The following is a 13,636-nucleotide window of genomic DNA, read 5'->3' on the forward strand; positions in this document are numbered from 1 at the left end:
GTGTTCACACGGGTCATGGCGGATGTCATGTTTCTCTTGCACCCTAGAGGCGTGCTCGTCCTGCCCTGTTTGGTCGACTGTCTAGCCGCCCTTCCAGGACTACGCTGAGTCATCTATATCACTTGCGATACCCTCTCACCTGGGCTGGCAGCTACACTTAGACAAGTTCTCCTCATTTCCAGCCCAGCGGATATCCTATTTGAGGATTATCCTGCACACTTCCAGAAGGATGGTAGTTCTCCCTCGAGACAAGGTCATGGCCCTTCAACAGGGAGCTCGCGCAAGGAGAGTTCTGAGGACTTGATTACTCACCCCCTCATTTCATTCAATTTGCTAGGAGAGTTCTGAGGAAAAATGGTGACGATAATGGAAGCGGTTTCCTTCGCTCCGCTCGTTTTCAGCAAGGCAAACAGACTTTCAGATGAAAGTCTCTGAGCTCCTTCTTCATCCATGGCTTTTTTCTCCCGGTTCAATGGTTATTAGTAACTACCAATGCAAGGCTTCTTCTCCCTATCATTGTTCTGGAGATCCGAACGGTAGTCCTACAGCAGGTCCACTGCCTTCTGGCGGGTCACCCTATCCGAATTCAATTGGACAATGCCACGGCGGTGCCATACGTCAATCATCTAGCAGGTACCCATGGTCAGGCGCCATGAGCGAGGTACCTCATATTCTCTGGTGGGCCGAGATCTATCATTCGATGATCTCGGCAGTATATATCCCAGAAGTAGAACTCTGAACGGCAAACAAATTCAGCCATCAGGGTTCCGCCTCAAGTCAGTGGGAACTTCACCCTGAAGTCTTCCACCAGATCTGCCTTCACTGGAGCTCTCAAGTTGTAGGTCGGATGATGTCCAGACTGAAGGCCAATGTACTCGAGTTCGTGGTTCGGCCTCGAGATCCAACAGCCATCGCACTCCGTGCTCTGTTTCTGCCGTGGTACCAGTTTCCATAACTCCCCTTCCACTACTTCCGAAAGCCTTTCGGAAGCAGAAAGGGGCCCCAGTGATCCTCAGAGATCCGCACTGACCACGTCCGTTTTTTTGTTTGCGGAGCTAGTATCTTCCCGCCTTGTCGCAGCAAAATTGCAAGTAGGGACTTTCTCACAGGAAGTTTTCACACGCAGTTCTTCACTATCGCATACCGTTGGATCATTGGGACCTTATTAGTCCTAGGAGCCTTACAGTAGGCTCCTTTTCATCCGGGCAGACTTTACTATCAGGAAAAGTCACCCCCTTTTTCCTCTGCGATATCCTTACTCTGACGAGTCTTCGGAGCTAACTGCTCTGCTCTTTCAGACTTTTTTTCCCTTATTACCTTCGAGGCAAGGTTGTCCTCGGGCCATCCCCATCCCTTGTTACCAAGGTGGTACTGTATTATCACTGTTATGAGGGCATAGTTCTTCTCTCATCTCTTTTGGCACCAGTCCACAAAATGGAATGAATTCCCCATATTCTGGACGAAGTGAGTGCTCTGAGTAGGTACGTCTCGAGGATGGCGTCCTTCCGAAGGTTGGACGCTTTATTTGGGCTTCCTGACGGTAGAGGAAGGCTTCCTGACATTTTCAGGAAGGGTTTAGCCGTTTCATCGGCCATGATAACATGGTGAATTCGTTGCACGCCTGCAAGCTTGCGGATCGTCCAGTCCGCATGCATTCTTGAAGCACTATAATTCCCACACATCCACAGATGTGACACAATACCATAAATAGCTATGGCACAAGGAATGTTAAAAATATAACAAACTTTATTAATAAACAATCAAACATATAGTGTATACCTTGGTACCTCAAACAACAACTAGAGGCTACCGGTATCCTTCAGAAGCATTGGAAAGTTTTACACGCAGACCCTATCCTTAGAAAGATCTTACCAGAGAGACCTATGATAGTGGCGAAAAGAACCAAAAATTTGCGGGATATATTGGTTCATAGTCTATACAATCCAGGGGGAGACACTATGTCCACAAGTTCTACCAATTCTGGTTTTTATCCCTGTGGTCTATGTAAAGCGTGCCTCAATCATGTCAAAACCAAGACCTTCTCTAATTTCGATAACGCCAAAACCTTTACCAATAGAAAACGGATTACGTGTGCCTCCCGCGGTGTAATTTACCACGCCACCTACCCCTGCAATAAAGTCTATATTGGGCTTACTATTCGCGAATTAAAGATTCGGACGCGTGAACATTGCAGGGATATCATTAACGCCAAATCGGTAAAGGAAGAAACAACTCTAAAAACCATACCTAGGCATTTCAGGCAGTATCATCAATGTAATCCTCATGGTTTAAAGGTCAAAGGTATAGATGTAATATCAATGAGGATTAGAGGGGGCAATTTGGGTAAGCTACTGGCACAAATGGAGAGTCGGTGGATTTATCGGCTGGGTACGATGGCACCACAGGGACTCAATGAAAGCTTCGGCTTTGGGGCATTTCTTTAAATGATGGGTATACAGTCTCCCTTTGATATGAGGTTTTTATGGGGGGGGGATAGCTCTTTGTTTTTAAATGTGTATTGATTATTTTTTATTATTTTTAGAATTTTCATCTAAGTGTGGTCTTATCTGCCCTGTGCTTTCATCATATTGATCCAGTTACATTCCTGATGATGGCAAAGGAGCAGGTTTATCAAAGGAAGATCAATAATCGTAAAGAAATATATGGCTCCATGAGAAGTTATCTTTGATCCCAGTGGTTCTCCTGCTTCCATACTCCAGCTATCTATTTATTATGTCCCAGTGCGTCTATTAGTATATTTTTTATATATGTATGTGTCACGTTTGTTGTGTTATTTTCTTCATTTATTGTCTTAATTTTTATATATTTGTATTATAACACCTGTTGGAATTTTCTATGTATATTCATAAATACTGTGTATCCCATATGTATAGCACTATTACTTAGTCCCCCTTACCAGGGTTTAACACATACCTGGCCATATTCTGGCCACTTACAAGCTGCTATTCACCGTCATTGCACATTTGCACTTTCTCCCTGTTCTTAGCACTTTGCCTGGCCCCAGTATGCACTGGGTATTGGTATATAGGCTCTTTTGGAGCTCCGGGTGGTTATACGGCTTAGTTCAGTGATTGGGGTTGTGCGCATGCGCCGTCTGGTTTGCTCCGGACTTCCCTGCTCTGGTCTCATACGGGGATGCCTGTCTTCTGCTCGGTGATCGGCTGAGTGGAACGCAGGCATTTCCTTGACCGGCGGGGGGTTGTCCTGACTGGAGCGGAGCCTGACGCCGGATGCGCCGTTATACCCATATGCACTGTGTCCACATCGGACTTCATTGATACAGGGCTGCGCATGCGCCGCCTGGTTTGCTCCGGACTTCCCTGCTCTGGTCTCAATTGGTGATGTCTGGCTTCCGCTCGGTGACTTGCTGAGTGGAACGCTGGCATCTCCTTGACTGGCGGGGGGCTGTCCTGATTGGAGCGGGACCCGGCGCCGGATGCGCCGTCATACCTAGACGCACTGTGTTTACATCGATACATAGCGATAGTTGTTAGGGACGCTGGATCCTGATTGGCTCAGGGGCATTTATAAGGTCCACCTACCTCCCCAATGGCATACGCCCCCGGAAGAAGACTTGGCGAAACGCGCGTCGAGGTGGGACGCTTACCGGGTCCTGGGCACTCTATAGGTAATATACCTTTTATTCATATACCCCATATACTTTATAGGCGCTTTGGCATTATTTGGATAGCTCACTGTACCTACGGCCATATCCTTTCAGTTGTTCTACCATTTAGGCGTGTGCCAGTGGTTTGATTCAGATGTGGTATGGGGAGGATTTGATCTATTAAACCGTATATTATACTTTTGCCATGATGTATATGCCATAAGTATATGTTTGTGCCCTATCCCGGTAGCCTCTAGTTGTTGTTTGAGGTACCAAGGTATACACTATATGTTTGATTGTTTATTAATAAAGTTTGTTATATTTTTAACATTCCTTGTGCCATAGCTTTTTATGGTATTGTGTTTTGAGGTATCTTTACGGAATGTGACCAAGCTTGCATAGCTTAGGTCAATAGGATTAATATGTATGCAATCCACAGATGTGAGTCTGGGCAGACGGACTCTGCAGGCCGCGGTGGCGCACTTGTAAGTAGCGGTTACACAGGGCCTGATCTATTGTTGTCCCCACCCAGGGACTGCTTTGGGACGTCCCACGGTCTGTCCCCCCCCCAATGAGGCGAAGGAGAAATAGGGATTTTTGTGTACTCACCGTAAAATCCTTTTCTCCGAGCCAATCATTGGGGGACACAGCTCCCACCCTGTTATTAGCTTATGCTTGTTTTTTATAATCTGGCATGCTATACTCTCATATATACTATGACATGCTATACGCCCATATGTTGTTATTGATCTCCTACTGCTTTTGCACCGAACTGGTTAGCTGAGAGCCAGCAGGAGGGTGTATACTGCAAGGGAGGAGCTAACTTTCTTTGTATCACTTAGTGCCAGCCTCCTAGTGGCAGCAGCATACACCCACGGTCTGTGTCCCCCAATGATTGGCTCGGAGAAAAGGATTTTACGGTGAGTACACAAAAATCCCTATTCTTCATATTTATTATGAGAAATAAAATTCGCAGTCTTACAATGTTTACCCTGGCTGCTGGGGCTTTTTAAAATTTGCGGTCCTTTCAGGAAAAGTTTTTAGCTGGCTTCTATCAGTAGAGATGGGATTACGGTGAAAGGTAACATACATATGCACAGCTTATAACACAGGATCCACCAATCATAATTGGTGATGTCAAACCCGACCCTGCTCCCCATCTCTTTACAATGACCACACATTGAGGCTAATGTACATGTGTTAATTCCTGAAATAATTGGAAGCATGAGGAATTAAGGGCAGCACCGTGGCTCAATGGTTAGCACTGGGGCATTGGGGTTCTGGCTTTAAAGAGGTATTCCCATCACCAATATCCTATCCCAATATGTAGTAGGTGTAATAATATTAACAAATGCCTCCAATTAGAAATGTAGTATAATTCCCCTGACAACCTATATCATGGTTACAACCACTAGCAACTAACTGTCACTGTATGGCCGTAACCATGGATACCTAAGCTACTGCAATGGCCTGCACGTCAGGTAAGCGACATAGATTATCAGAAGAACTATACTACATTTCTCATTGGAAGTATTTACTAATATTAAACCTACTACATATCGGAATAGGATCTTGGAGATGGGAATTAACCTTTAAATCCCACGAAGGAGATCATGTGCAAGTACGTTCTCTCAGTGTTTGCGTGGGTTTCCTCCTGGTTCTTCGTTTTTCCCCCACACTCCAAAGACAGACTGATAGGGCATTTAGATTGTGAGCCTCAATGGGGACAGTAACGCGCTGTCCTGTGAGTAAAATATAACAGTTAAATGGGTTTAAAACAGCCCCAATGGCCAGTGTGACAATTGCAAGATTTTTGTTTTGTATTTTTAATACAGATTGTGATATGTAAAAAAATATAAAACAAAACAAAAATGCAAAAGAATATACCGTATTTAGCACAAAAGCCTGATCTAAACAATAAGTAGTTTTCTGATGATCGCTTCCCATTAAGGAGTAATCAATTTGGTGTTTCATAAATAGAAATACACATTTACAATTGTGGCGTCATCGCTATAGATCTGCACACAAGCGCTTGTGACCCCATAGTGCAGTGCAGCCTATACATAACATTCCCACACACACCACTGTAACCTCATCTCAATAGTTACACTTTTTTTAAATATAAAATGGCATTGATAGCGTCAGCATATTTCTATATTCCCACAGGGTGTGTATATTTTCCTAATAATGTATCTGTGTTTTACAATACTTTGTATATGTTTGCATATTTTAGGTGCAGGAATACAGAGAGGCTCTAGAAGGTATACTGATCAGAGGAAAACATGGGATTCGCCTGGTGCCAGAATTGTATGCTGTCCCTCACAACAAGGTTGTTACATTGTAGATCTGGTCTCCTGTCCATACTGTGTGTGGGATTATAACGTACTCTCTCCCATAGATAGAAGAGGAGTATCACAACCCTCACACAGTGGACCGCGTCACTATCGGGAAATTGCCACATTTGTGGGGGCAGTCCCTGTATATTCTTGGAAATCTACTTGCAGAGGTAAAATACAATGCATGAGTGTGGATTCCAGAAGATTGGTTGAAGCCTAACTGTCTTTTAGGCTGGACAAGATGTAATCACAGTCTCTAAACCCACTAGCAACTGATCATGTAGCAGTTCCTTCAGAATCTAACCCACTCACTGTACCTACATTCCTCACAGACGTTTTTACAGTCCCAGATTATTGCAGTGCATGTAACACATGGAGATTGTGCCTCAGATTTTATGCCCTTTTGGATAGTTTATTAGAATTTGAAGTGATTTGCTGTCGGTTACATTTTATTTCTGGCTTTTTTTTGGCACAGGGCTTTTTAGCACCTGGAGAAATCGATCCATTAAATAGAAGATTTTCAACAGCTTTCAAACCTGATGTTGTAGTGCAAGGTAATGATGATAATTATCCATAGAGAGATATTTAGACATACTTTATGTACTATGCCGGTCAAAAGTTTGAACACTCCTGATCATGTAATCGTTTTCCTTGTACTTATTGGAAAGTTCACATTGAAGATTCAGACTGAAGGCAGCAAAACCACAAAGGGTCACATATGGAAACATGGAATACCCCTCTTTTACTCTGCTGACAGCTTTACTACCCTTTGGAATTCTCTCCAACAGTTTATCATGGTTATACTTTGGATGACTTCCAATGAACAGCTATACCACACCAAGAGTTTATGCAATCACTGGCCTTCAGAAAGTGTTTGCGACCATCAAGTGTGTTTTACTGAGGCAGTGTTGGTACGCAGTTCCATGCAGTTCTGAGTTATATTCCACAATGGTTTAAAAACCACTGAAATAAGCAAAGAGGAACATCAACCCATCAATACTTTAAGAGATGAAGATCAGTTAATCCGGAACATTGCTAAAACCTTGAAAGTATCCTAAAGTGCTGTCATGAAAACCATCAGTCACAAAGATGAAACTGACTCTCATGAAGACTGCCCCAGGAAAGGAAGACCAAGAATGTCCTCTGCTGCAGAGGATAAATTCATCAGCATTTCCAGCCTCAGAAGCTGCAAATGGCTAATACGTCAGATAACAGCCCTCATGAATGATGCATAGTTATCAAGAAGCAGACACATCCCAACATCAACTGCCCATTCGAAATTGCGAGAAGCTGGCTTTTATGGCCGAATCCAACTTCTAACGCATTCACTTAACTTATTGACTGATCGCTTGCTGCCCAATAAATTCCTTCCTTTAACAGATTGAAAATGTAATTAATGACATTCACTTCTCTTCTTAGAACTTTTAGTATTGTAGCTGAGCGCTAGATCTTTATATTAAATGCAACATTGGACAATTAATATTCTTCACAATTCTTCCATAACCAGCTGTCTAACATTCTCTTCATATCAGTTGAGTTTGAGCTTAGACAATCATAACTGTTGGATTAGTTGTAGCAAAAATATTATATGTACGGTAGATATATAATCTATCTATCTACCGTATATACTCGAGTATAAGCCAACCCCCCTAATTTTGCCACAAAAAACTGGGAAAACTTAATGACTCGAGTATAAGCCTAGGGTGGGAAATGCAGCAGCTACTGGTAAATGTCAGAAGTAAAAATAGATGCCAATAAAAGTAAAATTAATTGAGACATCAGTAGGTTAAATGTTTTTGAATATCCATAGTGAATCAGGAGCCCCATATAATGCTCCATAAAGTTTATGATGGCCCCATAAGATGCTCCATATTAAAATACGCCCCATATAATCCTGCATAAAGATTAATAATGGCCCCATAAGATGCTCCATAGACACATTTGCCCAATATAATGATGCACAAGTGTTGATTATGGCCCCATAAGATGCTCCATAAAGATATTTGCCCCATATAGTGCTGCACAAACCATGATTATGGCCCTATAAGATGCCCCATACAGACACTTGCCCCATATAATGCTCCACAAACGTTAATTATGGCCCCATACAGACACTTGCCCCATATAGTGCTGCACAAACATTGATTATGGCCCCATACAGACACTTGCCCCATATAGTGCTGCACAAACATTGATTATGGCCCCATACAGACACTTGCCCCATATAGTGCTGCACAAACATTATGGCCCCATAAGATGCTCCATACAGACACTTGCCCCATTTGCTGTTGCTGCGATAAAAAACAAAAACAAAAATCACATACTCACCTCTCCGTCGCTCAGGCCCCCGGCACTTTCAATATTCACCTGCTCCTCGTTCCAAGTGCCGCTTCGTCTTCAGCGTCTTCTGCACTGACGTTCAGGCAGAGGGTGCGCACTAACCACGTCACCGCGCCCTCTGACCTGAAAGTCACTGCAGAAGACTCTGAAGATGGAGCGGCGCCGGAACGAGGAGCAGGTGAATATTGCTTCTCCCTGTACTGAGTGGTCACCGTCACCGCTCATTACAGTAATGAATATGCGGCTCCACCCATATGGGAGGTGGAGCCGCATATTCATTACTGTAATGAGCGGTACCATGTGACCGCTCAGTACAGGAAGAAGCTGGGGAGCCAGGGACGTGCAGGGACCTCGCCAGGAGCAGGTGAGTATAATTAGACAGCCCCGCTCCCCCTCTCCTGCCGACCCCTGGGTATGACTCGAGTATAAGCCAAGAGGGGGACTTTCAGCCCAAAAAAATGGGCTGAAAATCTCGGCTTATACTCGAGTATATACGGTATCTATCTATCTATCTATCTATCTATCTATCTATCTATCTATCTATCTATCTATCTATCTATCTATCATGTGTGTCTTTGTTCATTGTTTTTCTTTTGTGTTTAAATTTTTCAGTGTCTGTTCTGGCAGAAACAACGGAAATTAAGAATATGTTAAAAAAACATGACATTAATGTACAGAGCTTTAATGACGTCCGACCTTTTCGAGTGCAGCCAGCTAGAATATTGAGCCACCTCTATGCAAAACTTGGTAAGTGCAGGGACTTTTATCCTAGTAAAGGTATACATTTTGCTGTCAGTCATACAATCAACAACAGCACTATGGCCTTTGCCTAGACTAGTACTGATATCCTTCTCAAAGTCTGTACTACCAATGTTTTTATTGTCTGCATGTTCATAGGAATAAATAAAGCCATGAAGCTAAGTGGGCGACCATATCGTCATATTGGAGTACTGGGAACATCTAAATTGTACACAATTAGGAGTCAGATCTTCACTTTTACTCCTCAGGTTGGTGCAAGTAAAATATATATTAATAACTGTGAATGTCTCTAGGTAGCAGATATCACTTTTAAGACAAGCAGAAACATACCAGGTACACAGGGATCACTAAAAATAGACAATATTTTATTGATACACATAAGCCAAAAGAGATTAAAAACATTTAAAAAGTCAAATTGACATATAGTATGACCACATCAGCCCACAATCGAGTGGCACCCCGTCTATCCAAATGACTCACAGTTTAAGAATAATAGGTTACAAAGTTATGAATAACAAAGGATGAAACCAGAATCAAGTTGTAAAATATTTGCATATACTGTCAGCAATTATGAACTAAAGGTAATAATATACAGAGAGAATGTATAGATTTGTGTAAATATCTATAAAGTATAATATAATATAGAAATACCTATATGTAAAAGAGAGAAGCAATACACACTGTCAGGTCCCAAAAAGGTATGAATACGTCATAGTAGTGATGTGTGACTATTATGCAATACTCCTGATAAGAAACTATGTAACACATGCACAAAGCAGAACTGTTTATTTTCTTCTGTATTGACTTGATTCCAACTACTTGGTGGTGCACTATTTTCCCATTTATCCTAGACATTACCTTTTGTCAACATTTGCCTAAATATTCTATTAAGGAATATCAAAAAGTTAACCCATTAAAAAAATTGCTTTTTTCAAAGTTATTTTTGTTTGTCATCTTATCTTGTTTTCACTGGACAATCTCTCCTATACACAGGATCGGTGATGGCCTCCTGATCAGTGGGGGTCCGACAGCTGGGAATCTCACCGATCGTCAGAACAGGGAATTTGTATCCTCCTTAGACTGGAGTCCAGTGTGCGATGCTCGACTGCCACTTCATTTATTCCACATGGGGCGGCCGAGTGCCATGTTAAGCTTTGTCCAGCACCTCCATAAAGAATGAATGGAGCGGTGATTGGGCGTTTGACTGCTGCTCCATGGTTGTAACTTGGATATAAGTGCAGATCCCAGCAATGGGACACCCACCGATCAGCAAGTTATCAACCATACTGTGGATAAGTGAGAACTTGTTTTTACCTGACAACCCCTCTAAATGTATATACCTTAGTTATATAATGTATTTATCTTTTACACGGGAAGGTATATTTATTTTATCTCTTTTGTGCATCATATTTTTCTGTGCTTCATTCATTGCAAAATATATTTGCTGTTCTCTGTCCAGGAAGCGTCCACTTTGTGATTTTGAAATCTTTTTATATATTAAGTGAGTGTAGTAACAAAGTGATCTCGCACACTTTGCATCCGACACATAAGTGAATACAGACATAAACTCTTCAAGTCATTTGGAGATGTCTAGGCAGAGAGTGGCACCGTGAATAAGGCCATGACCGTGTGGTTTTTGTCTCGATTTATTCCGTATACGCCATGACCAGCTGGTTTTTGGCTCGATTTATTCTGTATTAGTGGTCATGATTTTGGTAATGGGAGCTGATTGTATTTAAAACAGTAGCCACTAAAAGCCCGAATTAAGCTGAAGGTTTTGCAGTGCGGATACGCTGCCCCAGCCTGCTGCACTCTTAGTACAATTTGCAAATGTATCATTGGAACAAATATACTCATTTTGAAATATGATAAATTGAAACAAAATGTGTACTTACACATACATTGACTTCCATGATACCATGGCTCTCCGTCTAGTTTACAGATCAGCACCACTTCTATCTGGCTCTGGACAGCAAGATGATTGTTGAGATGCTCCGGACTGAGCTGGCATACCTGACTTCATGCTGGAGGATGACAGGCAGACCGACACTCACCTTCCCCATCACTCACTCCATGCTAAGTAATTAACATTTCTTTCTATAGCATTTTAATGGTGTGCAGGCGCTTGAGGCTTCAGTTCCACTATATTCAGGTATTAAAAAGTTCATTGCTTCAAATATTTCTTACTTGTTAGAATTTTCCCTTAAAGGGAACCTGTCACCCCCAAAATCGAGGATGACGTCCTCTTCTTGTCTTCACGCTGCGGCGCAGGCGTACTTTGTCTGCCCTGTTGAGGGCAGAGCAAAGTACTGCAGTGTGCAGGCGCCGGACCTCTCTGACCTTTCCCGGTGCCTGCGCACTGCAGTACTTTGCTCTGCCCTCAACAGGGAAGACAAAGTACGCCTGCACCGCAGCGTGAAGACAAGAAGAGGACATCATCCTATGAAGATGGGAGGCCCCGTATCGGACCGCGACGCCCATTGGACTGGACCGCAGCAGGACCGCCCTTGGGTGAGTATAATATAACCTCTATTTCACATCATTCAGGATACATCAGAGGCTTATCTACAGCATTCCAGAATCCTGGGCTTAGCTCATCTTTGATTTTGAGGGTAACAAGTTCCCTTTAAAGAGGTTGTCCACTACTTTTACATTGATGGCATATGCTTTGGCTAGGTCATCAATGTCTGATTGGCCATGGTCTGACACCCGACAATCAGCTGTTATCGGTGGCGAACGCTGACTGGAAGTACTCTCTTCCGGAACTGATTGTCTACTTGTAGTGGTCGCCGCAGGGCACTACACATCCGCCTCCCATAGGATGTGCAGTACCAAGCCTCGGTCACTACAAGTGGACAATCAGTTCTACAAGTAAGTACTACCGGCCGGCAGCTGCCCACACTGATAACAGCTGATCGGCGGGGTTGTTGGGTGTTGGACCGTGGCCAATCAGACATTGATGAGCTGTCCCAAGGATATGCCATCAATGTAAAAGTAGTGGACAACCTCTTTAAGAATAAGCAAATCATGAATGCAGTACAAAGGGGAAATCTGCGGTGAAAATTCACTGTAGCCATCAACAGGCTACGGATGTTAACTACTCTGTGCTGGTTTATTAACGTCAGAAGACTGACCATCACTTCCATTTGTTAGTTACGTACCGTGTGGATAAGATTTTATAAAATCTTCAACTCTGAAACCGTGATAAGGATTTTCCTCTGTGGTACCTGGACCTGTTGTGACCGTACTCTAAGGGTATGTGCACACGATGCAGATTTAGTGCAGAACTGCAGCAGATTTTTCTGCTGCAGAAACGCTGCAGAACTGCACTGTGATTTACAGCACAATGTAAATCAATGAGAAAAGAAAAAAGCTGTGCACATGGTGCAGAAAAATCTGCGCAGAAACGCTGCAGATTTCAAAGAAGTGCACGTCGCTTCTTTTGTGCAGTTCTGCAGCGTTTCTGCGCAGATTTTTCTGCACCATGTGCACAGCTTTTTTCTTTTCTCATTGATTTACATTGTACTGCACAGAAACTGCACAGAAACTGCATAGAAACTGCATAGAAACTGCACAGAAACTGCACAAAAACTGCACAGAAACTGCATAGAAACTGCGCAGAAACTGCATAGAAACTGCATAGAAACTGCACAGAAACTGCACAGAAACTGCATCAAATCTGCAGATGCAGATTTAGTGCAGAAAATTCTGCACCACATTTCCTACGTGTGGCTTTAAGATGCAGAAATACCAGTCTGGATTTCTTAATAAATGAGGTCATAAAAACTGAAGCATCTTATAAGATTTCAGAAAGGAAAATAGTGTAGTGAATCTGATACTCCGATATATATAAGGATATATTGCAGACACTTGGCTAGTCCGGATTTCTCTAGCACACGGTAATATCCACATAATTTGTATTTCAGATGAGGATGGCACCGACATAGATCCGGCTATTATCTCTACAATTAGGAAACTTGAGGATGGATACTTAGGAGGTGCCAGGTATGTAGGATGTGATAGAATATGAATTGCTCGGTTCTGTTATTGCTTTTTCAGTGGCACACTGTACATTTCTAATTTTTTCAACTCACAATTAAGATTTGGATCTGCTCCCCACTGTCCAAGAATACAAAGTAAGTTGTACTTACGGAAAATAGGAAAATATTAAACACTTTACTAAGGTCCCGGAGTGTTTTTCATTGGTAATTTTTAGCTTTTCCCAAACACAACTTGCTTTAGCAGGGCTTCCTTGTTAACGTGTTATAGAAAAAAAAATGCAAAAAATAAAACCTATTCCTATCATCCCAAAAAATGTATTGTAAAATTCATGACACTCTAACAAATAAAAAATATGCTTCAAATACACAGGTGTAAAAGAAGCTTAAAATAGATTTTCCATGTTTTAATAAGCCCGGAATGTTTAAGGGAACTTGTCACATTGTATACACAATGGGATGTAGACAGCATGACAGAGAGAAGGCTAATATGTAGGTTTGTTGGAAAAGATTCAGTATTTTATTCATTGAAATCCCTGGTGTTTGCAGGAGTCCAGTGGGAGGTCCTAATCAGT

At 42.5% G+C, this 13,636-nt stretch overlaps 1 protein-coding gene across 4 annotated transcripts in view; it reads left to right on the plus strand.

Moving 5' to 3' along the window:
• Positions 1–13,636, plus strand: part of PHKA2 (phosphorylase kinase regulatory subunit alpha 2) — a 144,284-nt gene that overhangs the window by 61,713 nt on the left and 68,935 nt on the right. For all 4 annotated transcript variants that reach the window (XM_069761524.1, XM_069761525.1, XM_069761523.1 and 1 more), the window contains 7 exons: positions 5,862–5,957; positions 6,027–6,134; positions 6,440–6,518; positions 8,917–9,051; positions 9,202–9,311; positions 10,999–11,143; positions 12,990–13,068. In XM_069761524.1, coding sequence (XP_069617625.1) covers positions 5,862–5,957; positions 6,027–6,134; positions 6,440–6,518; positions 8,917–9,051; positions 9,202–9,311; positions 10,999–11,143; positions 12,990–13,068 — 752 coding nt within the window. The remainder of the gene's footprint in view (positions 1–5,861; positions 5,958–6,026; positions 6,135–6,439; positions 6,519–8,916; positions 9,052–9,201; positions 9,312–10,998; positions 11,144–12,989; positions 13,069–13,636) is intronic.

This window comes from Ranitomeya imitator, chromosome 3 (assembly GCF_032444005.1).
Source record: "Ranitomeya imitator isolate aRanImi1 chromosome 3, aRanImi1.pri, whole genome shotgun sequence".
Classification (NCBI taxonomy): Eukaryota; Metazoa; Chordata; class Amphibia; order Anura; family Dendrobatidae; genus Ranitomeya; species Ranitomeya imitator.